Raw genomic sequence first — 26,830 nt, 5'->3', positions numbered from 1 at the left:
GTGGGATTTCCCAGGCAAGAAAACTGGAGTGGGTTGCCATTTCCTTCTCCAGGGGATCTTCCTGACCCAGGGATCAAACCTGTGTCTCTTGTTGGCAGGCAGATGCTTTTACCACTGCACCACCTGGGAAGCCCGTATTCTAGGTACTTGACATACATGATTGCATGTCATATAATCGTTGTTAGCACTTCCTGTTTTACCAGTGAAGACCCCGCATCCCAATGAGATGACAAAGACTCCTCAGAGCTGGTATTCTGCATGGCTGGATATCACACCCACGTCTCTCTGTATCTGAAGCCCAGTACCTTCCTCTACGTAGATTAACCTGTTTCCTGAGGTCTGTGCAGACAAGTGTGGGTAAAGAGAAGGAGACAGGGGACATAGAAGAGATGTCCAAAAATAATTGCTTTGGGTTCTTTTGTACACCTGCTTTTCCTTCTTTACCTCCAGATAGGTGGATGGTTCTTGATGGTAGGAGCATAATTAAAATTTTTAATCATATCATTTTTGTCAAAATAACAAGTACAGTTTAATAAGCCAAGTGGAATTAAAAGTCACATAGCCAGAAATAGTAGTTCTGTTCTTCTACACCATCCCTCTCCTCCATCCTGTAGTTCCATTCCCAGAAAATCCCACTTTCAGCCAAATTGTGTTAACCTTTATGTTACTAAATAATATATTTGTATTGTTACTTCTTGATATATCAGTTTTAGGTATCATTTTTTCAATTTACTATTATGATAAATGAAGACTAGCTCGTTTATGCCACTCTGATTTCTCACCCAATGTCCCCCATGTAATTACATCACAGTTTAAAAACTTAATTTTAGTAGCTAGTATTCATATTATCATGATTAAGTAAATATTGCTTAACTATGAGCCATATATTATACTATGATTACATTGCCTTTTTTGTCCAACTTTTTCTGTTTCCTGGGGTTAATAATTGCCATGGTTTTTCTATTTGCTTGGTTTTTCTGTCATCATTTTTCTCTGTGTACTCCGGTGAATATGGCAAATGGCTCTCAGTGTTAAGTTCCAAATGCTCAAATTCTTAAGACATTTATCATATCCATTTGTTTTTTCCTGTCTGTCCTATGGCTCCTATCCTGATCCCCTCTAGTTTGTCAGCTCTTTAGGCCTGCTACAAAGCTGTTGTCTTGGAATTCCTCTCTGTCTCTTTTTTTCCTACTTGGCATTGACTGACCTCCCTATGTTTGAAGAATTTCCAGTGCTGTGAGTGTTGGTGGGAGGCAAAGCAAGCGTTTCACACTTAAAACTGAAAATGTCAGGCACTCAGTTTTCCAGTCCCTCCTACAGGCAGAGTTCAGGCACAGGAGCAAACCTCAGTCAATCAGATAAGCCGATTCCGAGTGGATCAGACACTTGGAACCAGAAACCTGAAGAGGTGAGGACTTTGAGGAACTCTCTGGAAGCGTGATAGTGGGTGCAAGGTGACTGCATCCCTGGCTCCACCATCCAGGGCTTTTCAGGGTCAATGGTGTCGGAACCTGGGTTGCTGCAGCAGTGATATCCCCACTAGACTGCTCTGACATATAATTTTGAGTGTTGTCCTTGGTGATTTACCTCTGAGATTGGTTCACTAGCCTTTCCAGCTATTCTCAGAGATTGGGAAATATCTTTTTAGTTGGTCATATTACCCTGTTCTTGATTTCCAAGAGCTCTTGGTTGTAATCTGATTTGTCTTCATCTTTTAAAAAAATTTTTGAAAATCATCTCAATCTTGTTTTATGGGTACAGTGCTTATTTTCCAGGTGATATTAGTTATTCTCCCTTTAAAGTCTTTTTCTGCCCGATGATCTTTAGATTCTTTTCTCTTTGGCTTTGTCTCATGCTCCCTTTTATACTGGAGGCTTTGCTAAAATGTCTGTTGATCTTTTGATTTCCTTTTCTACTTAGAAGTGAGTCCTGAAAAGCTGTTGAGAAGACCTGTGTCCTGGGCAGTGCTTATTGGTTAGGGCACCTCATTGTAGAGTGATCAAGAAGCTGGCTTTTTCATGAGAGGGCCCCCAAGTGTGATTAGCTAGAGATTTCCTCTGGCTCTTCAGTTCCTCCAGAGAAGAGTCCTTTAATCTCTTGCCTAGGAGTCCCCTAGAGAGCCAGGTGATGTAAGGGAGTTGAGGTATCCCACTGCTTAGGATACAGACATCATTGAATCCCGCAGTTTCTAGCTCCATCCCCTCTCTCTTTGTTATGCCTGGTGTCCCAAGTTCAGGCCCTCTCTGGTTTGATTCCTTCAAAAAAACCCCCCTGCCCCCCACCAACACACACACACCTTGGGGAGGGGTCAGGCAAAGAGGAGTTATTCCCCAGCTGCATGAACAGAGGAAAGGAACTTGATGCCCAGCTATTTCACATACCGTCTTACGAACAGTCACCTGCACTGTCCCGCTTCCTGGTCCTGAACTTTTTGTGGTCCACTAGGGTACACTGGACGGAGAAGGCAATGGCAAGCCACTCCAGTACTCTTGCCTAGAAAATCTCATGGACGGAGGAGACTGGTAGGTTGCAGTCCATGGGGTCGCTACTAGTCGGACATGAGTGAGTGACTTCACTTTCACTTTCCACTTTCATGCATTGGAGAAGGACATGGTGGCCCACTCCAGTGTTCTTGCCTGGAGAATCCCAGGGACGGGGGAGCCTGGTGGGCTGCCGTCTATGGGGTCGCTCAGAGTCGGACACGACTGAAGTGACTTAGCAGCAGCAGCAGCAGGATCCACTGGGCCAGTCCTTGCCAGCACCCTCTCTGTAGGCCCTAGAGTTCATCCTCGGCTCTGCTCAGTTTGTTACTACTCCTCTGTCACCTCTCCACCTTCTGAGACTTGTTTTTACCTTGTTTCTCTGATTCTTCTTGTGTTTGTGGGTTTATGGCTATTTAGTTCCTCTTCTGTTTTCTTAGTGGGTTATCAGGAAAGAAGTGTGGTCATTTTGCAACATTTAGTCAGTGAAGTTGCCAGACCTTAGAAATGTCCCGAGCTCTTGCTGACCCCTCCCTCTCCTCCATTCTTGCTGCCTGAACCTGGGTGCAGGCCCTCGTATCCAGCACCCAGACTCTTGTTTATCTCCACGCTCATCTCCAGACTCCAGATCCTCCTATATCCTCTATCTCGTTTTCACTGTCCTCTGAATGATCTTTCTAGGGTAAAATTCTCATCCTGTCTCTTTTACTTAAAAACCTTCGTTGGAATATAATACCTTCCATCTTGGTGTGATTTGCAAGGTTCTTGGCAATATTGCCCTACCCTACCTTCCTGGGCGCTTTTCTCATGACAACCTGTATACGTATGTTCAGCTACACCCAGATGTGTGCCCCAAACACGTCATGTTCTTTATTCCTTCCTACCTTTGCAATGCCATTCTGCCTGCTGCAGTTGCATTACTCCTCCTCTTCCATCTGAAAAATGCTGACTTGCAGTTTAAAATCCATTTGACTTTTCAGATGCACTCTGAGAAGGATTCCCTGATCTCCTCTCCTATGCAAGCATAGCATTTGAGCCACACTAATGGTATGAACACTTATCACATTGTTTTATACATTTGCTTACACATTTGTCTTCAGGCTTTCTCATCTATCTGTCTAAGGAAATATTAGTTTTATTCCTTTGCCCCTAGTCTGTGAGCTACCTTTAGTCGCAAACCATGTCTTTCTACCTTGTCTTCATCAACAATATTCCCGCACAGTATATGACACTGACAAACATACAGTAAAGGCTAATAAACTGATTAACAATTGTACAGATATTGGCTAAAAATTTTAAACATTGGTAGGTAGAGTAGAAAGAGTTAAACTATAAGAACCTAATGTGTGACAAACCAGATGCCATAAAATAATGAGTTAAATCGCTAGTGAATATATATTGTTGAGAGTAAGTGGGTCAAAAAATTAACTTGGGGCTGTATTTGATACTTTATTTAGCCACAAATTCCTTATTTATAACAGCTGCCCAGGAAAGAGATTTGTGACTATTGAAGATATCATCAAAGACAAAAAGGATCTGATGAAACAGAAATAAAAAACATTTGCACAACGCAGTGTCACAGAAGGAAACAATTATTCTGACAAACACAACTGATAAAAGCATACCTCCCAAAGCATATTATTTTTAAAAACAGGAAGGTCAAAATCCAGATTCCACTAAAGAGAGGTCAGAAGGAATGAAACACAGTTTACATTTGAAAAAACAGTGCCCAGACTCACTGTCCATTCAACAAACTAACTTTTATGATTAAGTGTTGAATGTTGTTAGTAGCTAAAAATAGGCAGCATTTACTGAGTCTGTCCCACATGCCTGGTGTGGAGATACTCTCTTAAATACGGATGATCTCAGCTCAGATCTAGGCATTGTTACTAGCTTTTTCCAGATGGCAAAGGTGAGGCTTTGGGAAGTTATACACTTACTCAGAATATGCGGCAGCTAGAATTTGAACCCAGGTTTATCTCATTGTAGAATCTGTGTTCTAAACCACTATCAGTTCAGTTCAGTTGCTCAGTCGTGTCCGAGTCTTTGTGACCCCATGAATTGCAGCACGCCAGGCCTTCCTGTCCATTACCAACTCCCGGAGTTCACGCAAACTCATATCCATTGAGTCGGTGATGCCATCCAGCCATCTCATCCAGGGTCGTCCCCTTCTCCTCCTGCCCCCAATCCCTCTCAGCATCAGAATCTTTTCCAATGAGTCAACTCTTCGCATGAGGTGGCCAAACACTGGAGTTTCAGCTTTAGCATCATTCCTTCCAAACAACACCCAGGACTGATCTCTTTTAGAATAGATCGGTTGGATCTCCTTGCAGTCCAAGGGACTCTCAAGAGTCTTCTCCAACACCACAGTTCAAAAGCATCAATTCTTCCGTGCTCAACTTTCTTCACAGTCCAACTCTCACATCCATACATGACTACTGGAAAAACCATAGCCTTGACTAGATGGACCTTTGTTGGCAAAGTAATATCTCTGCTTTTGAATATGCTGTCTAGGTTGGTCATAACTTTCCTTCCAAGGAGTAAGCGTCTTTTAATTTCATGGCTGCAATCACTATCTGCAGTGATTTTGGAACCCCCCAAAATAAAGTCTGACATTGTTTCCACTGTTTCCCCATCTATTTCCCATGAAGTAATGGGACCGGATGCCATGATCTTCGTTTTCTGAATGTTGAGCTTTAAGCCAACTTTTTCACTCTCCTCTTTCACTCAAGAGGTTTTTTAGTTCCTCTTCACTTTCTGCCATAAGGGTGGTGTCATCTGCACATCTGAGGTTATTGATATTTCTCCCGGCAATCTTGATTCCAGCTTGTGCTTCTTCCAGCCCAGTGTTTCTCATGATGTATTCTGCATAGAAGTTAAATAAGCAGGGTGACAATATACAGCCTTGACGTACTTCTTTTCCTATTTGGAACCAGTTTGTTGTTCCATGTCCAGTTCTAACTGTTGCTTCCTGACCTGCATACAGGTTTCTCAAGAGGCAGGTCAGGTGGTCTGGTATTCCCATCTCTTTCAGAATTTTCCACAGTTTATTGTGATCCACACAGTCAAAGGCTTTGGCATAGTCAATAAAGCAGAAATAGATGTTTTTCTGGAACTCTCTTGCTTTTTCCATGATCCAGCGGATGTTGGCCATTTGATCTCTGGTTCCTCTGCCTTTTCTAAAACCAGTTTGAACATCAGGAAGTTCACAATTCACATATGCTGAAGCCTGGCTTGGAGAATTTTGAGCATTACTTCACTAGCGTGTGAGATGAGTGCAATTGTGCAGTGGTTTGAGCATTCTTTGGCATTGCCTCTCTTTGGGATAGTATGTATATGCTGCTTGGGTCAGTGTCTATTATGAACTAGGCCGTGGTACTGAAAATGTTAGTTGCTCAGTTGTGTTCGACTCTTTGCAGCCCTAAGGACTGTAGCCTGCCAGGCTTCTCTGTCCATGGGACTCTTCAGGCAAGAATACTGGAGTGGGTAGCCATTCCTTTCTCCAGGGAATCTTCCCAATCCAGGGATGGAACCTGGGTTAAATGAATCCAATTTAAACCACCATTGAGATATCATTGCATATCTATTAAGCTATCAAAAATTTCAATTAAAACCATTTAGGTCAGTGGAAATCAGGTATTATATGTAAGCATTGTTGGAAGCAAGGTCAATGGAGTCATTCCTTTTGGATCAATTGATTTGTTTTTTCATCAGACTTAGGAGGTTTGGGGTCATGATTTCTTCAGAAAGCAGTAGTTTTGTTGCCAGAGGGAGCAAATTTGTGGCCTTTGCCTTTATAAGCTTAACGTGGTGAGTCAAGTAGAAATGGAATGGGGGAATTTTTAGCTTTGCTAGCCTGAGGAAGTGGAACCAGTGAGGGTGAGCAGTGTACCAGCCAGAAATTTAATGGGGAGATTCTAGAAATGAGAGAGCCATAGAAAGACTGTAGCTCCCCACACCGCTGATCTGGGCAGCCTGAGAGAGACTGGGATAATCAGTCAGCTTCAACTGTGGTTCCCAACCCACACACACATCTGCTGACAGAGGGGGAAGCCTCTTAGGCCACATAGACACAGGGGCAAGCTCCATGCTACTAAAAACTGGAGTGGGGATACGAGTAGCCCAGGAGGAAGACTGTAAGCTCTCACTGTTCTCACCCTCAGCTCCAGCAGTTTTAGAAAAATAAACACTTCTTAGTTTGTCTCCATTTGGTAAATTTCTAGAGCCCCAAGGGATTGTTTCTGATAATTTCATCTAGTTGTATACCTATCTCTTACAGAGAGGATTTTCTGCCCTCTTCACATTGCAGTAGCTGGAAGTCCCTCTGGTTCATCCTCTCTGGAGAATGAACTTTTAGGCTGTAACAAGAAATACAAAACTGTCTAATCACTCTGACTTAGTAAATCTAGTTGGGGGAATTGTATCTCAAGAAAACAACTGTAAACTGAACAGCAAACCATAAGTATATACAGGTTCTCATAACTGCATTGTTGGTGCTGATGACAACCTAGAAATAAATGTGCAGTATTTGATAAGTGGTTAAAAGATTGCAGAATCAACATGATAAGATACCACATGATCTTGAAACATGCTTGAAACATGATCACTTGTGGGCCATATCAGTGCCCTTTCTTATTTTGTACCTGCTAGTTAGAACTATGTGTTTATTTATCCTGATGAAATATGGAATGTATTTCCAGAGATGGCTTCATATTGACTTTAAATAATTTCTATAAAATTATTTAAATTTGTAGTTTAAAAAATCGACATAGTTGTTTTCCCCTTCAGGCCTAAAGTCTTCATATCTGCATGGGTCTTGTGAATACAGAACTTGTTAGACATACTGCTACATTTTAAAAGACAATTTAATGTTATACATTATGTTTATTATATTTCATATTTTTAACATGCCTAATATATGCTTCCCTGGTAGCTCAGCTGGTAAAGAATCTGCCTGCAATGCAGGAGACCCTGGTTCAATTCCTGGATCAGGAAGTTTCCCTGGAGAAGGGATCGGCTACCCACTCCAGTGTTCTAGGGTTTCCCTGGTGGCTCAGATGGTAAAGAATCCCCCTGCAGCTGCAGGAGACCTGGGTTCGATCCCTGGGTTGGGAGGATCCCCTGGAGGAGGGCATGGCAACCCACTCCAGTGTTCTTGCCTGGAGAATCCCCATGGACAGCGGAGCCTGGAGGGTTACAGTCCGTGGGGTTGCAAACAGTCGGACACGACTGAGCGACTAAGCGCACAGTGCTTACCTGTTTGTTTTGTGAGTAAAGCTTGATAAAATTGCCTTCCCAGCTGTTATTCTAGTATTTCTAACATGAAAAACTGTCTCCTTCTGCCACTACTCTGTAAGCCTTCTTTCTTTCAGCATAATCCTTGAAAAGCAGGGGCGGCAGGGGGAATCCTTCACTCATTTTGGAAGGGTTTTGAAACCATAGCTGTTCAGAATTCTAATAATTGTCTGCTTATATTGTCATACCTATTCAGAGTCATTGAGCATCCTTGACTGAATTCTCCCTTGCATTGCTGATGTGTAAAACTGCACTGTGCTTGCATAGAAGACACGCCTCTTCCTATCACTGTCCCTGAAGTTCCTCAAGAAAACACATACATACACTCATAGCTCCCTTGGGTACAGTGTAATTGAGTTGGTGTAAGATCAAGTGTGAAAAAGTATGTTTAACACTTACTTGGCAAACATTTTGTTTCAGTTAGGCAAAAATCTAGGTTTCTTAATAACCAATGGAACAACTATATTTCACTAAGCTTGTGGTTGAGAAAATGAATCATGCCTTAGGCATGTTGAAAGTATACAATGTAATCAAAGACAATCTTAACAGTGCTTTGTCTTTCAAAAAAAATTAATAGAACCATCAATTCAAGTCAGTTATAAACATTGGCAGAGTTTTCCAAAATTTATTTTATCGTAGTTGATTTATAATGTTGTATTAACTTCTGTATAGCAAAGTGATTCACTTATACATATATATATATATATATATATTCTTTTTCATATTCTTTTCCATTATGGTTTATCCCAGGATATTGAATATAGTCCCTGTGCTAGACAGTAGGACCTTGTTGTTTATGCATTCTATATGTAACAGTTTGTATCTGCTAATCCCAAACTATCAGTCCATCCTTATCACCTCCTCCTTAGCAACCATGTCTGTGAGTCTATTTCTGTTTTAATTTAAATTTGTTAATTTTTGTTGGAGGCTAATTACTTTACAATGTTGTACTGGTTTTGCCACACATCAGCATGAATCCGCCACGGGTGCCTGCGTGTGAAGTTCATTTCTGCCACATTTAGAGTCCGCACATACGTGACGTCGTTTGGTACTTGCGCTTGTCTTTCTCCACCTGACTTACTTCACTTAGTGTGATAATCGCTAGGTCCATACACGTTGCTGCAAATGGCATTATTTCATTCTTTTTTAATGGCTGAGTAGTATTCCACTGTATATATGTACCAGATCTTCTTTATCCATTCATCTGTTAGTGGGCATTTAGGTTGTTCCCATGTCCTGGCTATTGTAAACAGTGCTTCAATGAACATTGGAGTGCATGTATCTTTTCAAATTATAGTTTTGTCTGGATACATGCCCAGGAGTGGGATTGCTGAATCATATGCAGCCCTATTTTTAGATTCTTAAGGAACCTCCATACCTTTCTCCATTGTGGCTGCACCAATTTACATTCCCAGAACAGTGTAGGAGGGTTTCCTTTTCTCTACACCCTCTCCAGCATTTGTTATTTGTAGACTTTTTAATGATGGCCATTGTCTCGTATGAGGTGATACATCATTGTTGTTTTGATTTCTATTTCCCTAATAATTAGTGATGATGAGCATTTTTTCATGTGCTTCTTGGCCATCTGTATGTCTTCTTTGGATAAATGTCTATCTAGGTCTTCTGGAAGAGATTCTTTTAATCCACAATTAAAAAGGAGACATTTGTTGAGCACCTTCTATGCCTAGATTTGACAAACTGCCTAGATTTGACATTTAGAGCTACAAAAGACAATCTTTGCCTTCAAGATAGGGAGGTGTGAAAAATAAGTAGAATGGGTTGGAAGTATATGATAAAGGCAGACATGCTGAGAGGATGCAGACTTCTCTGGGGCCTGGGTTGGTTTGTCATTCATTTACGATCACCTAACCTGCCTCTTGAGAAACCTGTATGCAGGTCAGGAAGCAACAGTTAGAACTGGACTTGGAACAACAGACTATTTCCAAAGAGGAAAAGGAATACATCAAGGCTGTATATTGTCACCCTGCTTATTTAACTTCTATGCAGAGTACATCATGAGAAATGCTGGACTGGAAGAAGCACAAGCTGGAATCAAGATTGCCGGGAGAAATATCAATAACCTCAGATATGCAGATGACACCACCCTTATGGCAGAAAGTGAATAGGAACTAAAAAGCCTCTTGATGAGAGTGAAAGAGGAGAGTGAAAAAGTTGGCTTAAAGCTCAACATTCAGAAAACGAAGATCATGGCATCCGGTCCCATCACTTCATAGGAAATAGATGAGGAAACAGGGAAAACAGTGGAAACAGTGTCAGACTTTATTTTGGGGGGCTCCAAAATCACTGCAGATGGTAACTGCAGCTATGAAATTAAAAAACACTTACTCCTTGGAAGAAAAGTTATGACCTACCTAGATAGCAGAGATACTACTTTGCCAACTAAGGTCCATCTAGTCAAAGCTATGGTTTTTCCAGTAGTCATGTATGGATGTGAGAGTTGGACTGTGAAGAAGGCTGAGCACCAAAGAATTGATGCGTTTGAACTGTGATGTTGGAGAATCTTGAAAGTCCCTTGGACTGCAAGGAAATCCAACCAGTCCATTCTGAAGGAGATCAGCCCTGGGATTTCTTTGGAAGGAATGATGCTAAAGCTGAAACTCCAATACTTTGGCCACCTCATGCGAAGAGCTGACTCATTGGAAAAGACTCTGATGCTGGGAGGGATTGGGGGCAGGAGGAGAAGGGGACGACAGAGGATGAGATGGCTGGATGGCATCACGGACTCGATGGATGTGAGTCTGAGTGAACTCCAGTAGTTGGTGATGGACAGGGAGGCCTGGTGTGCTGCGATTCATGGGGTCACAAAGAGTCGGACATGACTGAGCGACTGCACTGAACTGAGCTGATGGGATATTTACTACTTTCCAAGCGCTGTTCTAGACTAGGGATGGAGAACATGCTGAATAGATGTAGAAGGTCTCTGCTGTCATTGAAGCTGAATGAAAAGAAAAGATACATAATAAACAAGCAAACACACATACTGGGATGTCAGTAAGTGATAAGTCATATGATGAATCATAAAGTGGGGAAACTAGGGTGGGAATAGTGACTCTGTTTCAGATAGGTTTGTCAGAGAAGACCTTTTTAAGAAGAGGATATTCTTTTGGGAAACTGAAGTATGTAAAGCAGTGAGCCAGGCAGAGATGTGAGGGAAGAGTTCCAGGTGGAGGGAATGGCATGTGTAAAGGTGCAGATGGGAATCGGATCGGCAAATTGCAAGAACGGCAGGATCCCAGGGGTGACTGGAGAGGAATGGGTCATGGGAGATGGATAGGAGATGAGCGCAGTAAGGAAGGCAGAGGTCAGTCCCGTGTAGTCACACATGCCGTGGTGACCACAGCAGAAGGTCGCTAAAAGTTCTAGCCGGGGGTGTGATGTGATAAGATCCAGCCTTAAAGAAGATCACTGGCTTTGTGAGGAATAGATTGGATAGAAGCAGCAGAAGGACCTAAAGCCTGCTTGGAGGTATATTAATTAAGGGAGGTTAAACTGCTGTAACAAATAAGGAAAAACTTAGTGGCTCAAACACAATGGAAATTTATTTCTCACTTGCACTAGTAATCCAGGAAGGGTGTTCCAAATCAGTGGGAGGCTCTCCTCCATGCATTGTTCAGGGACCCAGCCTCCTTCCATTTTTATGATTCCACTATCCAACCAGTCCATCCTAAAGGAAATCAGTCCTGAATATTCATTGGAAGGGCTGATGCTGAAGTGGAAACTCCAATACTTTGGCCACCTGATGTGAAGAGCTGACTCATTTGAAAAGACCCTGATGCTGGGAAAGATTGAGGGCAGGAGGAGAAGGGGATGACAGAGGATGAGATGGTTGGATGGCATCACCGACTCAATGGACATGGGTCTGGGTGAACTTTGGGAGTTGGTGATGGACAAGAAGGCCTGGCGTGCTGCGTGCGGTTCATGGTGTCACAAAGAGTTGGACATGACTGAGCGACTGAACTGAACTGATCCCCTAGGACCTTGTCATGAACAAAATCAAGACTGAGTTCCCATATTCAGATTTCAGGCACAGAGAAGAGGTACACCTACCCTCTCAAAGGCTTTCATGCAGAACTGGCACTCACCACTTGTGTTCACATTCTGTTGGTGAGAGCTTAGTCACACGACCACACCTAACTGCAGTAAAGAAGACTGCTGAGGACTGAATGAAGTATTTGGAGGTTAGAAGGAAGAGACGAGCCGGTGAAGGAGACTGAGTAGGGGACAGTGAGATAGGAGGAAAAGCAAGGGACCAAGGCATCTTAGAAACCAGGAGACAAATACATTTCAGTCAGGAGAAAGTGATCACTTGGGTCAGATGCTACCAGAAAGGTCAAATGAGATGAGGAGTTGACCATTGAATTTGAAAAGATTCAAGTCACTGACAGCATGAGTAAGAGTAGTTTTAGTTGAGTGGTGTGTACTATCCTAAAAGTAGGTTGAGGAAAGAATAGGAGGTAGAAACCATATAGGCGAATCTTTTGAGAACTTTTGCTATAAAGGAGACCCAAAAAATGGGACAGTAACTAGGGGGTGACTGGAAACTTTCTTTAGTTGGAAGAAATTACAGTGTATCTGTATTTGATGGGGATGATTTGGTAGAGGATGGAAAACTTGATGACGTAAAGGTGAGATGAGCAGGGCACAAATACAGGGATGGGCCTTAGGTAGGAGGCCCATCTGCTTCCTCAATAGGAAGGCAGAAGAGAGGGCACGGATGAAAGCAGGTTGGCAGATCAGCTGATGAGAGGATATGAAAGCTCTCTTTTGAGAAGACAGGTTGTAAATTTATTGCATCAGAGCATAGGAGAATGAGTTACCTTAAGGTATAAGACTTGTGAGTGATGCTAAAGTGAGGAAGTAGATGATCTGTCCAAGGGAGTGCTTGCTAACAGTCTTGGGCACGGACTCTAACCTAGATGAGAGGGTAATGAAAAGAGAAAGTAGGTGGTAGGAAGCAAAAACATATTTGGGCAAGTTGACTGAAGGTCCCCCTGCAGGCTATGAATAGTTGGGGTGGGAGATAGCAGAGTGAATGAGGAAAAAAAACAGAGGTGATGGACTGAGGGCAGATTTATTGAAATCGTGATTTAGGAGGTGAACTTTCTGGTAAAGACAAGCCTCAGGTGTGGCCAAGGAAGCTAATGGTTGAGGTGAGTGGACATTGTCTTTTAGACTGAATTACAAAATTGGAGAAGAGGAGCACATAGGTGTTTGCTAATAAAAACACTAGAAGGTTTGATAACAAAATAGTAACCGAGGATTTTGGCTCATTTATTTTTTAGATTTCTTCCTAAAGTCCAGGCTACAGGAACAAGATATCCAGAGGAGACCAACTTCTTTCTACACTCACATATGCAATCCCTGGGTCTCCCTGTTGGGGGTGAGTAACTTCATTTTGATCTCAACTGTTCTTGAGACTTAATTCAGGTGGATACATGTGTGATCTTGGGGTGAGGGTTGAGGGGAGGACAGAGGAAAGTCTTTATTAGGAGAAATGTGTTTTAATTGCCTTATATTAGAATTTGGCTACACATGGCAAGATTACATTTAATGAACCATTTATTTTAATCAGTGGTTTACTTTTTAAATAATCATCTCTGATAAATTCTGGATCACTGAATTTCCAGGTATACCATATTAGCATAATTTAAGTTGCTTCTCTTAGGAGTAGGACAAGGAGCTAGAATAGAATATCTATTTATTGTTTTGATTAGAAGGTACTTTCATAAGGACATCTTTTCAAATATCTTCTGTAAAGAGGGCTTTTTTGCATTACAAGTAAACTTCAATTATTCAAACTGCTATAGGATTCAGAGGTTGATGAGAGGACCATTGTTTCTAAAGGCCCTAGTCTTATCAAGGGTTTTTGTTTGTTTTTTGAGGGGACCACACCACGTGGCTTGCGGGATCTTAGTTCCCAGACCAGGAAGCAAACCCTGGTCCCCTGCAGCGGAAGTGTGGAGTCCTAACCACTGGGCCACCAGGGAATTCCTCCATTTAAGGCCCTTGTTTTATGGCTTGCTTAGTGTGTGTTTCAACCATGAGCTGACTTCTTCCTTCTCTTTCCACAGGCTGTTGGGTCCCTTCTCATCATGTTTGTTATCCAGTGGGTCTATACCCTGGTTAACATAGGTGTTGCTGCCATTGTATATTTCTACATTGGTCAGACAAGCCCCGGACTTCACCTTGGTGAGCAATACAGCCATTTTGCCACCACCTCCTTTCTTCTCTTTCAGCATTTATCGAAAAGCACAGGTTTTGAACACCTATTAAATGCCAACACTGACTCAGATACAAATCCCACTTTCAAGCTGACAGTCTAGGAGAAAAAAATATGGCATGTGCATAAATGATAACAAATGAAAAATAATAATAAATTGTGAGGTCTATAAGACATGTAGAAGTAAAGTGGATAACAACAATAGCTTAAGGGCCAGGAGGGAAGAAATAGGAATGTACTATTGAAAGTTTCTTATACTATATGTGAAGTACTAAAATATCACTTAAAGATAGACTGTGGTGAGTTAAAAAGGACTATTATAAACCCTAAGCAACTACTAAAAGACAAGTATACCTTGAAAATATTGTGAGTTCACCTCTAGATCACTGCACTAAAATGAATATCACAATAATGCAAGTCACACACTTTTTTTTGTTCCCTAGTGCATATAAAAGTCATATTTATACTATACAGCAGTCTGTTAGGTGTATAATAGCATTATGTCTAAAAAACATTGTACATATCTTAATATTAAAATACTTTCTTGCTAAAGAATGCTAACCATCATCTAAGCCTTCAAGTCATAGTAGTAACATCAAAGATCACTGATCACAAATCACTGTAAGAAATATAATATTAATCACAGTAAAAAGGTTTGAAATATTATAACAATTCCCATAATGTGACTCAGAAAGTGAGCCAGTGCTGTGGGGGAAATGGCCCTGGTGGACTTGCTCGATGCGTGGTTGCCACAAACCTTCAACATGCAGAAGAGGCAGGACTCAGCAGCACAGTAGAATGTAGTGCAATGAAATGAGTGATGCCTATAACACGACAAAGCGTTACAGCTAGTCAGCCAATAAAGACAATAAAATTGAATTTAAAACACTCAGATCAGAAAGGAGAGAAAAAGATAATAGACCAAAAACAAATAGCAAGGTGGTCCGTATAAACCTAGCCATATCGAGTACTCTTGCCTGGAAAATCCCATGGACGGAGGAGCCTGGTAGGCTGCAGTCCATGGGGTCGCGAAGAGTCGGACACGACTGAATGACTTCACTTTCCCTTTTCACTTTCGTGCACTGGAGAAGGAAATGGCAACCCACTTCAGCAGTCTTGCCTGGAGAATCCCAGGGACGGCAGAGCCTGGTGGGCTGCCGTCTATGGGGTCGCACAGAGTCGGACACGACTGAAGCGACTTAGCAGCAGCAGCAGCAGCAGCCATATCAATAGCCACACTAATTTTAAATGGTCTAAACACTCCCGATTAAATGGTCTAAACCATTGTCAGATTGAATATGTCAGTTCTCAGTTTGAATTGAGATTATCAGATTGAATAAAAAGCACGATCCAATTGTTGCTGTCTACAAAAAACCTACTTTCAACATACAGAAACAAATAAGTTACAAGTAAAAGAATGGGACAAGCTATATCGTGATAAATCAGACAAAGCTGGAGTGACTATATTAACATAAGACAAAGTAGATTTCAGAGAAAAGAATATTACCAGGGATAAAGAGGGTCATTTCATAAGGACAAAGGGAAAATTAACCAAGAGGACATAATAAATCTTATTATTGATGCACCTAAAAACAGAGCTTTGAAATACAGAAAACAAATCCTGATAGATCTGCAATAATTAGAAAAGTTCTCACTTATATTCAGATTTCAATACCTCTATCTCAATAATTGATAAAACAAGTAGGAAAAAAACAGTAGGGCTTTAGAAGACTTGATTAACATTATCAACAAATGTGGCCAAATTGATAGTGTAGAATAGTCTATATAACAACAGCAGAATATATATTCTTTTCAAGTGAAAAGAATGAAACATTTACCAGAATAAACTGTATTTTAGGACATTTTTTTAAGTCTCAGTAAATTTAAAGGTTTTTTAAGTCAATTCAAGAACAAAGAGGAAGTGAATTAGAAATAAATACCAGAAAGATGTCTGGAAAATCCCCAGATATTTAGAAACTAAAGAACACTGAATAACACTAAATGACTAAGAATACTAAAGAGCACTAAATATACTAAAGAAACTAATTAACTCATGGTTCAAAGAAGAAGTAAGTAAATTTTTAAAGTATTTTTAACTGAATGAAAATGAAAAGATAACATCAAAATTGTGGGCTGCAGCTAATTCAGTGCTCAGAGGGAAGTTTACTACATCAAATGCTTATATTAGAAAAGAAAAATGTCTCAAATCGGTAACCACTGTTTCCCGCTTAAGAATAATTTTTTAAAAATGCAAACTAATCTATAATGACAGCATCATCAGAGGTTGCCTTTGGATGGGGTAGAGGTGTGGATATGTGGGAGGGAGGTCTTATGAAGTGGCTTGAGGGGACTTGGAGGTGATAGATATGTTCAGGACCCTGCTTTTAGTGGTGATTTCACAATATATACATGTATTAACACCAAACGGTGCACTGTAAATGCATATTGTTGTTGTTCAGTCACTCAGTTGTGTCCGACTCTGCGTTCCCATCAACGACAGCCGCCCGGCTTCCCTGTCCTTCATTATTTCCTGAAGTTTGCACAAACTCATGTCCACTGAGTTGGTGATGCCATCCAACCATCTCATCCTCTTCTGTCCCCTTATCCTCCTGCCTTCAATCTTTCCCAGCATCAGGGTCTTTTCCAATGAGTCAGCTCTTTGCCTTAGGTGGCCAAAGTGTTGGAGCTTCTGCTTCAGTATCAATCCTTCCAATGAATATTCAGGGTTGATTTCCTTTAGGATTGACTGATTTGATCTCCTTGCTGTCCAAGGGACTCTCAAGAGTCTTCTCCAGCACCACAGTTCTAAAAGGCATCAATTCTTAGGCACTTACTGTCTGGCTCTCACATCTGTACATGACTACTGGAAAAACCACAGTTTTGACCATATGGACCTTTGTCGACAGAATAATGTCTCTGCTTTTTAATACACTGTCTAGTTTTGTCATAGCTCTTCTTCCAAGGAGCAAGCATCTTTTAATTTCATGGCTGCAGTCACTCCATAGAGATTTTGGAGCCCAAGAAAATAGTCTCTCACTGTTTCCATTGTTTCCCCATCTGTTTGCCATGAAGTGATGGGACCAGATGCCATGATCTTTGTTGTTTGAATGTTGAGTTTTAAGCCAACTTTTCCACTCTCATTTTTTCACTCTTTTCCACCTTCATCAAGAGGCTCTTTAGCTCCTCTTGGCTTTCTGCTATTAGGGTGGTATCATCTACATATCTGAGTTTATTGATGTTTCTCCTGGCAATCTTGATTCCAGCTTGTGCTTTAGCCAGCCTGGCATTTTGCATGATGTACTCTGCATCATAAGTTAAATAAGCAAGGTGACATTATACAGCCTTGACGTACTCCTTTTTCAGTTTTGAACCAGTCCGTTGTTCCATGTCTGGTTCTAACTGTTGCTTCTTGACCTGCACTCAGGTTTCTCAGGAGGCAGATAAGGTGGTCTGTATTCACATTTCTTTCAGAATTTTCCACAGTTTGCTGTGATCCACACAATCAAAGGCTTTAGTGTAGTCAATGAAGCAGAAGTAGATATTTTTCTGGAATTTTCTTGCTTTATCTATGATACAATGGATGTTGGCAATTTGATCTCTGGTTTCTCTGCCTTTTCTAAATCCAGCTTGTACATCTGGAAGTTCTTGGCTTTTGTACTTTTGAAGCCTAGCTTGAAGGGCTTTGAGCATAATCTTACTAGCATGTAAAATGAGTACAATTGTGTGGTAGTTTGAACATTCTTTAGTGTTGCCCTTTGGGATTGGAATGAAAACTAATCTTTTCTAGTCCTATGGCCACTGCTGAGTTTTCCAAATTTGCTGGCATATTAAGTGCAATACTTTAACAGCATCATCTTTTAGGATTTGAAATAGCTCAGCTGGAGTTACATCACCTCCATTAGCTTTGTTGGTAGTGCTTCCTGAGGCCCACTTGACTTCACACTCCAAGATGTCTGGCTCTAGGTGAGTGATCACACCATCATGGTTATCTGGGTCAGTAAGACCTTTTTTTGTGTAGTTCTTCTATGTATTATCACTGCTTCTTATTATCTTTTACCTCTGTTAGGTCCATACAGTTTCTGTTCCTTATCGAGCCCATCTTTGCATGAAATGTTCCCTTGGTATCTCTAACTTTCTTGAAGAGATCTCTAGTCTTTCCATTCTATTGTTTTCCTCTATTTCTTTGCATTGTTCATTTAGGAAGGCTTTTTTATCTCTCCTTAATATTCTTTAGAGCTCTGCGTTCAGATGGGTATATCTTTCCTTTCCTCCTTTGCCTTTTGCTTCTCTTCTTTTCTCAGATATTTGTAAGGCCTTCTCAGACAGCCATTTTGCCTTTTTGGATTTCCTTTCCTTGGGGATGGTTTTGGTCACTGTCTCCTGCACAGTGTTATGCACTTCCATCCATAGTTTTTCAGGCACCCTTTCTATCAGATCTAATCGCCTGAATCTATTTGTCGCTTCCACAGTAGAATCGTAAGAGATTTTATTTAGGTCATACCTGAATGGCCTAGTGGTTTTCCGTACTTCCTTCAATTTAAGTCTGAATTTTGCAATAAAGAGTTCATATCTCAGCCACAGTCAGTTCCTGGTCATGTTTTTGCTGACTGTATAGAGCTTCTCCATCTCTGGCTACAAAGAATCAATCTTATTCTTAAATACACATAGTTTGTTCTAAAAATGTACCTGGGACTTGTTTTAATCAGGTAGGATAAGACACAGACACAGAAATGAAGAGACAAGTTTATACTCGCAGACCCCTAGGAACAGAAGGGCCATGTAGGGCCACAGGGGAAGGACCAGAGTTGGTCATGAGGCAAAAGAGGTCAAGGGGAGAGCATGGCCCCTTATGACCACCAGATATCAAAAGTGTGCTCTTAGGGGAGTTTTAGCTGGAAAGAATGGGCAAGGCAGGTACGTAGTTGAGTAAGTTTAGGATTGGATAGTTTGAATAATTGCAGGGGCTCTGGGCTGTAGGGGTCATCTCCAGTTGTCTAGTATTTGGCCCTGGGGTGAGTTAAGGCAGGGGGATATTGGACTGATGTATAAGAGCTTGATAAAAGAAGTGGTTGGGAGCGTGGGTTTTGGATTAATTGGTTTGGGTATCAAAGGTGGGGCTTCCCTGGTGGCTCAGTTCAGTTCAGTCACTCAGTCATGTCCAACTCTTTGCGACCCCATGGACTACAGCACACCAGACCTCCCTGTCCATCACCAACTCCCAGAGTCCACCCAAACTCATGTCCATTGAGTCGATAATGCCATCAAACCATCTCATCCTCTGTCATCCCCTTCCCCTCCTGCCCTCAATCTTTCCCAGCATCAGGGTCTTTTCAAATGAGTCAGCTCTTTAAATCAGGTGGCCAAACTATTGGAGTTTCAGCTTCAACATCAGTCCTTCCAATGAACAACCAGGACTGATCTCCTTTAGGATGGACTGGTTGGATCTCCTTACAGTCCAAGGGACTCTCAAGAGTCTTCTCCAACACCACAGTTCAAAAGCATCAATTCTTTGGTGCTCAGCTTTCTTCACAGACCAAATCTCACATCCATACATGACCACTGGAAAAACCATAGCCTTGACTAGACGGACCTTTGTTGGCAAAGTAGTGGTGGCTCAGTGGTAAAGAAACCTCCTGCCAAGGCAGGAGATGTAGGTTCAATCCCTGCGTGGGGAAGATCCCCTGGAGAAGGAAATGGCAACCCACTCTAGTTCTCTTGCCTGGGAAATCGCATGGACAGAGGAGGCTGGGCGGGGTACAGTCCATGGAGTTGCAAGAGTCAGATATGACTTAGCAACTAAACCACCACCATATATCAAAAGTGTGCTCATTGGGGAGTTGTTCTTTCTAGGAGTCAAGACCCCCAAGTGCCAGAGCAAGAAGAATAAAGAAAGGAAGAAAATATTCTCAATACTTTGTTTATTGTGTGTTATTTATTCCTCAATAATAAACCTGTTTGGAACATACATTCTAGAGACCTTTTCATCAAAATTCTAGTGTCTCAATTTTTAAAATAAATAATGTAGTTTTAAGTCCTAACTAAATCAGATGGACTGTAACAATCCAGGCCAACTGAAAAAGAAATTCTTTCAAATTAGAGTAGTTTGACATATACTTTTGAAAGAAATGCACTTCAAACACTTGAATCATGTATACATTAAAAATAATGTTTTAGAAAAAGTCATGCTAAGTGTCCTTGTATCAGCTGATTTAACAGATGCATGCATTGCTTGCTAAGTTGCTTCAGTCATGTCCAATTGTTTGTGACCCCATGGACTGTAGCCCACCAGGCTTCCCTGTCCATGGGATTCTCCAGGCAAGAATACTGGAGTGGGTCGCCATTTCCTTCTCCAGGGGGTCTTCCTAACTCAGAGATTGAACCATGGCCCCTTAAATCTCCTGCAGTGGCAGGCGGGTTCTTTACCACTAGTGCCACTCGGGAAGCCCAATTTAATGGATAGAGATATTTTCATTAACATCGTGATTACATCAGTGATTGCTCCTGGATTTCTTAGAAGTTAGTTAAATCCAAGAAATTTAAATGTTTTGCAGAAATTTGTTAACAGGAAAGTATGAAATCAAATTTCAGGCAAATCTACATCTAAAATGTAGATAATTTAGAATAAAAATGGTCATAAATAAGTAAGACCAATTAATATAATGTTTATTTTCTTCCTTCTAATATAATGTTTATTTTCTTCCTTCTGACAATGTCAAAATATATTAGGGACTTTCTCTTTGCAATTGCAGATTATTAATGCGAATTTAAAATTTGTCCTCCCTCTAACCATAACAACCCTAAACGAGATTCAGTAAATGTGTCTTATCAGCTGCATACTGTTGATGTTAGCCAAGACTCTAACATAACCTCTTAAAATAATGCTTACTTCCTGATCATACATTGAACATGATCTAATAAATTTTCAACCATATATATATATCTGGTGGAGTGAATATGTGTAATTTGGAAAAGCATTTTATAAAATTATATTTCATTTGGTTTCCTAAAGTTATATATAATTCATTTTGTGAGATTTAAAAAATGTGTACTACCAGTTATTGTGCTAAGAATTTTACATTATCTCATTTCAGTTCAGTCGCTCAGTCGTGTCCGACTCTTTGCGACCCAGTGGACCACAGCACACCAGGTCTCCCTGTCCCTCACCAACTCCCGGAGTTTACCCAAACTCATGTCCATTGAGTCAGTGATGCCATCCAACCATCCCATCCTCTGTCATTTATCTCATTTACTCATGTAATATTTTCATTTTACTGTTATAGGCACATTTTTTAGCATTTATAAGCTTTGCCTAAGACTCCTTTTTTAAAAAAAAACTTTTTGTTTTGTATTGGGGTATAGCCATTTAACAAACAATGTTGTGATAGTTTCAGGTGAACAGTGGAGGCACTCAGCCAAATATACACATGTATCTACCCCGCCCCACAAAACCCCTCCTTTCCATGCTGCTGCAGAACAGAGTTCCCTATGCTATACAGTAGGTCCTTGCTGGGTGTCTGTTTTAAATATAGTAGTATGTACGTGCCCATCCCAGACTCTCAAACTATCCCTTCCTCCCATCCTTCCCACCGGCAACCATAAGCTCATTCTCGAAGTCAGTGAGTCTGTTTCTGTTTTGTAAGTAAGTTCATTTGTATCATTTCTTTTTAGATTCCACACTTAAGGGATGTCATATAATATTTCTCCTTCTCTGTCTGACTTACTTCATTGAGTAGGACACTCTCCAGGTCTATCCATGTTGCTGCAAATAGCATTATTTTGTTCTTTTTTTATGGCTGAATAATATATCTGGTGGAGTGAATATGTGTAAATGTGTAATTTGGAAAAGTATTTTATAAAATTACATTTCATTCGATTTCCTAAAGTTATATATAATTCATTTTGTGTGATCACACAAAAGGAGAAATGGATTAAAAAAAACTTTTTAAAAAATTTGATAAACCTTATTCTAAACAGTGTATCTGATGGCAGGCTATTTGGTCAGTATCAACAACAATCTCATCTCAAACCTCAGCTCTAACATTTCTACATGTGGAGCTATTTGAGTCACTTAGCATGCCTGGAAAATTCCATGGACAGAGGAGCCTGGTAGGCTGCAGTCCATGAGGTCGCTAAGAGTCGGACACGAATGAGTGACTTCACTTTCACTTTTCACTTTCATGCATTGGAGAAGGAAATGGCAACCCACTCCAGTGTTCTTGCCTGGAGAATCCCAGGGACAGAGGAGCCTGGTAGGAGGCCGTCTATGGGGTCACACAGAGTCGGACACGACTGAAGTGACTTAGCAGCAGCAGCAGCAGCACCTGTAGAAAACTTCCTAAGGGTCAGATGCTGTGACTGTTGTACTGTGAGTCTTATGGGTGAAAAAGATGTGCTTCTTGTCCTCATGGAGGGTATGGTCTAGTTGCAGATTTTATAGCATATATTTAACACATATCAGTTTGAATCTAAAAATAAAATTATCAAAATTTTAAAAAATTAATAATTCCTTAGACTGAAATTAGCAAGCCATCTGCTTCTTTCTCTCTAACACATTCATTTTCTTTCTTGGGATTTTGGAGTTTAGAAATAAACTTTTGGAAACTACTTATAAGTATGAAGTCCTTAGCTGGTTACTGTCAGAGAGTATTATAATGAAAGTAGTTTGATTAGACTGAAAAAGAGGGGAAAATTGTGCTCATCTTTGTGTGTATCAGGGGATGTATTTACCCCATTAAAACCTGGGATTGTAGATGCTTACATAGAGTCTTCATAAAGTTTTATGTCTATGTCTTCCTTGCAGGTTTAGCCTCCAACTTCAGCCTTTTAAGATGGATGAGATCCCTCCTGATCCCCTCCTACAGGTCTGTGCCAACCTGGGGCCAGGATAAGGGCAGATGCATGGCTTGGCAGGTGCTAAAGGTGCTTCATGGGCTTGGGTGAATTGTGGTGTGAATACCTGACATTTGAGAACCTCAAGGAAACTCAGACTGCTCCTCACTGCCCTCCACCACCCAGCGCCTCTGCCTCAGCTCATCAGAAGCTTCCTCTGGCCCCCTCTTCTCTTCTTATCCTCAGAAATCAAGAACAGAGGCTCTCTTTAGAATCTGGTTGCTGAGAGATCTAAGTCAAGAGAGTTGCTTTTAGTGAGTTCACAATCTAAGGCACATTAGCATCAGTACTGACTCACACACAAACTCAAGGCCCAGAACTTCCATTCTTCCATCTCAAGTCAGAGGTAGTTGACATGACTGTACTGGTGAAAGTGCAGAGACCAAGTATAGAAACAGAGGATTTCTGTGGGACTTCAGTGTTCAATACCCAAGGAGAGGGAAGAGCAAACATTCCTGAGAAACAGCAGAAAGCCTTTCAGGGAAGGGAAGATTTCATGAGTGCCCCAGTTTCTTTCCTCCTCCTCTACGCTTCCAGTGCCGATGCTTGCTCACCTTTGGAGGCCTCACGACTCTGGGAATTTTTATTTATTGGTATTGTTTTTGGCAGTACTGGGTCTTGTTGCTGCGTGTGGCTTTCTCTGCTTCTGGCAAGCAGAGGTTGCTCTCTAGCTGCGGCGTGCAGGCTTCTCGTTGCGGCAGCTTCTCTTGTCGCTGAGCATGGCCTCCAGATGCACCGGCTTCAGTGGTTGCAGCACGGGCATTCAGTGGTTACAGTTCCTGGGCTCTAGACTACAGGCGTAGTAGTGGTGGCACACACAGCGTGTGGAACCTCCCTGGACTGGAAATTAAGCCTGTGCTCCCTGCATCAGCAGGCAGATTGTCAACCACTGGACCACCAGGGAAGTGCCCACGAATCTGTTTTAAGACAATATAAGCACTGCCAGTCTGTTCCAGTCAGCCTGAGAATGACCTGGATGCTAAACCAGGATGCTAAACCTGGATGCTAGAGAAATGATGATGGCGGGAGCAGGGGTCATGGGAACCAACAGGGAGGGGGCTGGCAGGGAGAGTGGTGTGGAGAGGGGCAGTTCCCTGCCATCTGCTTGGAAGCTGAATTGAAGGTCCTGCGTGAAGCTGTAGGAGGGGTGGGGCCGCTCTCTGCCTCTTTTCAGGCTGAGGCACCAGCTTGGTGACCCAGGTCACAGCACACCTGCACTGCTCCTAGTCCTGAGGGCAAGTAGAGGTTAAGTGGAAATAGATTCTGTGTGGAAGCTGCCTTCAGATTTTGGAGCTGCAACTGGTGTGTGGCTGAGTGTATTTGGCCTTATCCAATTTACATGAATATTTTTAGGTATTGTAGGTTTGAAAGCCTACAAATGACTCTGGGAGGTCAGCATTCTTTTTTGATTTCTGGGATTTCACCTCAGAGGTCACTGCTGTGCTATGTAGAAAGAAGAATGTGTTGCTGCTGCTGCTGCTGCTAAGTCGCTTCAGTCGTGTCCTACTCTGTGCGACCCCATAGACGACAGCCCACTAGGCTCCTCTGTCTCTGGGATTCTCCAGGCAAGAATACTGGAGTGGGGTGCCATTGCCTTCTCGAATGCATGAAAGTGAAAAGCGAAATGAAGTCACTCAGTCGTGTTGACCCTCAGCGACCCCATGGACTGCAGCTTACCAGGCTCCTCTGTGAAGAATGTGTTAGGAGGAGATTGTTCTTAGAAAATGACAGTGCCTTGTTTGGAAGAGAACCTAGTTCACACCATTCATGTCTCCGTGGACTTGTCGAGTGGGTGGTAGAGGCCTCAGCTAAGAGTCAGCATCAAGCTTATTGGCCTCATCATGGCTACTGAGCGATATCTTGTGGTGACTGTTCAGGGACCTAGAAATTGCAACCATTTAAAAGTAGGAACTGGTTGCTGTGTTTTCTTTTTTGTAATTTTGAATTTTTTTTCACAACTGTCACCCCAGATGCTCTTCAAAACCAAAGAAGAACAATACTGTAGGGTGTTTTGGGCAAAGAAGTTTGGGTATATTACTTCCTCTGTTACACCTACAATTCCCAGAACTATGTAAAATTAAGCCTGACCTTAGAGAAGCTTTCTTTCCTGAAGTCTCAGCAACTGCCCAGGTGAGAACTCTTAGGCTGTCCTAGACTAGAAAGTGAAGTGTATTATTTCCCTGAACTCAGAAAAGTATTATGGTTTGACCTTAAACACATGTTGACTGGTATGGCATTTCTGTCACTTCCTAACCTTACTTCTTGCACATTCAACCTTTATAGAAGCTAGTTCATTTCTCAGAAAGCCCAACCCCTCTAATTTAGATATGTTCTCATCAAGTGGCTGCAAAGCCTTAGTCATGTGATCTGAACTCCTATAACAGCATGTTTTTCTAGTCACTGAAGCTTTCTGCTTAAGTCCCACAGATTTATAACAAGGTTTCTACCATTTTTTTAAAAAAACAACTATTGAATATATTCCTTATTTAAACAATTCAACATAACTACCCACAAAGTAAAGGTTTAAGAGGAAATCTATGCCTAAGGTGATTTCGGGACCTAACATACTGCAGCAACTAGAAGGGGATTGAGAAGGTAAGGAAACAGAAGCGGAAGGAGGTGAAGAGGTTTGCATGAGGCTGCCAGGCTAACTTTTCACTTTCATGCATTGGAGAAGGAAATGGCAACCCACTCCAGTGTTCTTGCCTGGAGAATCCCAGGGACGGGGGGGCCTGGTGGGCTGCTGTCTATGGGGTCGCACAGAGTCGGACATGACTGAAGCGACTCAGCAGCAGCAGCCAGGCTAACTGGTGACGGAGCTGTGCCTGTCTTCTTTGGATATCCTGTCTGCCAGGCTCGTCTCTCTGCTGCCAGCACTTCCCTCACGTATCCCTAACATTTTTCCCTACCAGTTTCTTCCAACTCCAACTCTACGTGGACCTTTCTGTGACACTGGAGCTCACTCTTTGCCTGCAGGCCAGCTTGGTGCCAAAGCTTTTACACTTTACTGCATAACTGCTTACTCTGTAAACCTGGGCTGTTCCTCATTCATCTTTCTTTCCGGAGAACTAAAGAGAAAGTTTTTCTTTTTATTCGCTTCCACCCTCCAGCCTCTCCATTCCATTCTTTCATTTGACAAAAAGGCAAAGTAGAGCTATAGAGCCCCAACACCACAGCATTTGGAAGATTATTTTTATAGTTTTATACATTTCTGTAAAGGAAGGTAAATATCATTCTTTATTTGATACTTATTTCTAATACTTTGGATTTATGAAGCATTGTACATAGAGCTTTCAACAGTTCTGTTTAATACATATTAAGTAATAGGCACAATGGTGTTTTTGCAAGGCATTTCTCTCTCCTAGCGAAGACTGACTGCCAGTGGTTAGTACTGTGGTCTTTCCTTCTGACTGCCCTCCATGTTTCTCTCACCAAAGGAGCTTGCAATCCCCCCAAGAGCAGATCATTTTGGCACCGTCCCTGACTAGGGTTGACATGGAGATGACTCAGCTCACCCAGGAGAACGCAGACTTCGCCACTCGGGATCGCTACCACCACTCCTCGCTAGTGAGCCGGGAAGAGCTGATGCCTCAGTACTAGGTACCGAGTCCTCAGTACTAGGCAGCCCAGAACCCTCCCCTTTTGGAGCTGTCCAGGGTGCAGGGGACCCAAATCCCAGAACCTCTGTGGAGCTGGTTCTCCTCGGTAAGAAACTCAAAGACCCGTCCTCCCGCTGCCGTTTTGGACAATGGAAGTGAGCATTCTGGTCTGGAGCGCCACGTCTGACCAGGCACCCACTGCAGTGGCCGTGGCCCCTGCAACATGCGTGCAGGCTGAAGAGCACCACATGGACACCAAGGCTTGCAGGTGTGTAGAACCAGGCCAGGCTGCTTGTTCTAAGGGCCACAATAAATGATTATTTTAA

The 26,830-nt window shown here is 41.9% G+C and overlaps 1 protein-coding gene across 2 annotated transcripts in view; it reads left to right on the top strand.

Annotated features, from left to right (window-relative positions):
• The window catches only part of SLC12A8 (solute carrier family 12 member 8), a 140,627-nt gene extending 113,797 nt beyond the window's left edge, over positions 1-26,830 (top strand). For both annotated transcript variants that reach the window (XM_069556296.1, XM_069556306.1), the window contains exons 11-14: positions 13,079-13,176; positions 13,868-13,985; positions 22,817-22,877; positions 26,343-26,830. In XM_069556296.1, the coding sequence (XP_069412397.1) occupies positions 13,079-13,176; positions 13,868-13,985; positions 22,817-22,877; positions 26,343-26,505 (440 nt within the window). In that variant the 3' untranslated portion in view covers positions 26,506-26,830. The remainder of the gene's footprint in view (positions 1-13,078; positions 13,177-13,867; positions 13,986-22,816; positions 22,878-26,342) is intronic.

This window comes from Ovis canadensis, chromosome 1 (assembly GCF_042477335.2).
Source record: "Ovis canadensis isolate MfBH-ARS-UI-01 breed Bighorn chromosome 1, ARS-UI_OviCan_v2, whole genome shotgun sequence".
In the NCBI taxonomy this organism is placed as follows: domain Eukaryota; kingdom Metazoa; phylum Chordata; class Mammalia; order Artiodactyla; family Bovidae; genus Ovis; species Ovis canadensis.
This window is presented reverse-complemented; position numbering and strand designations above follow the sequence as displayed.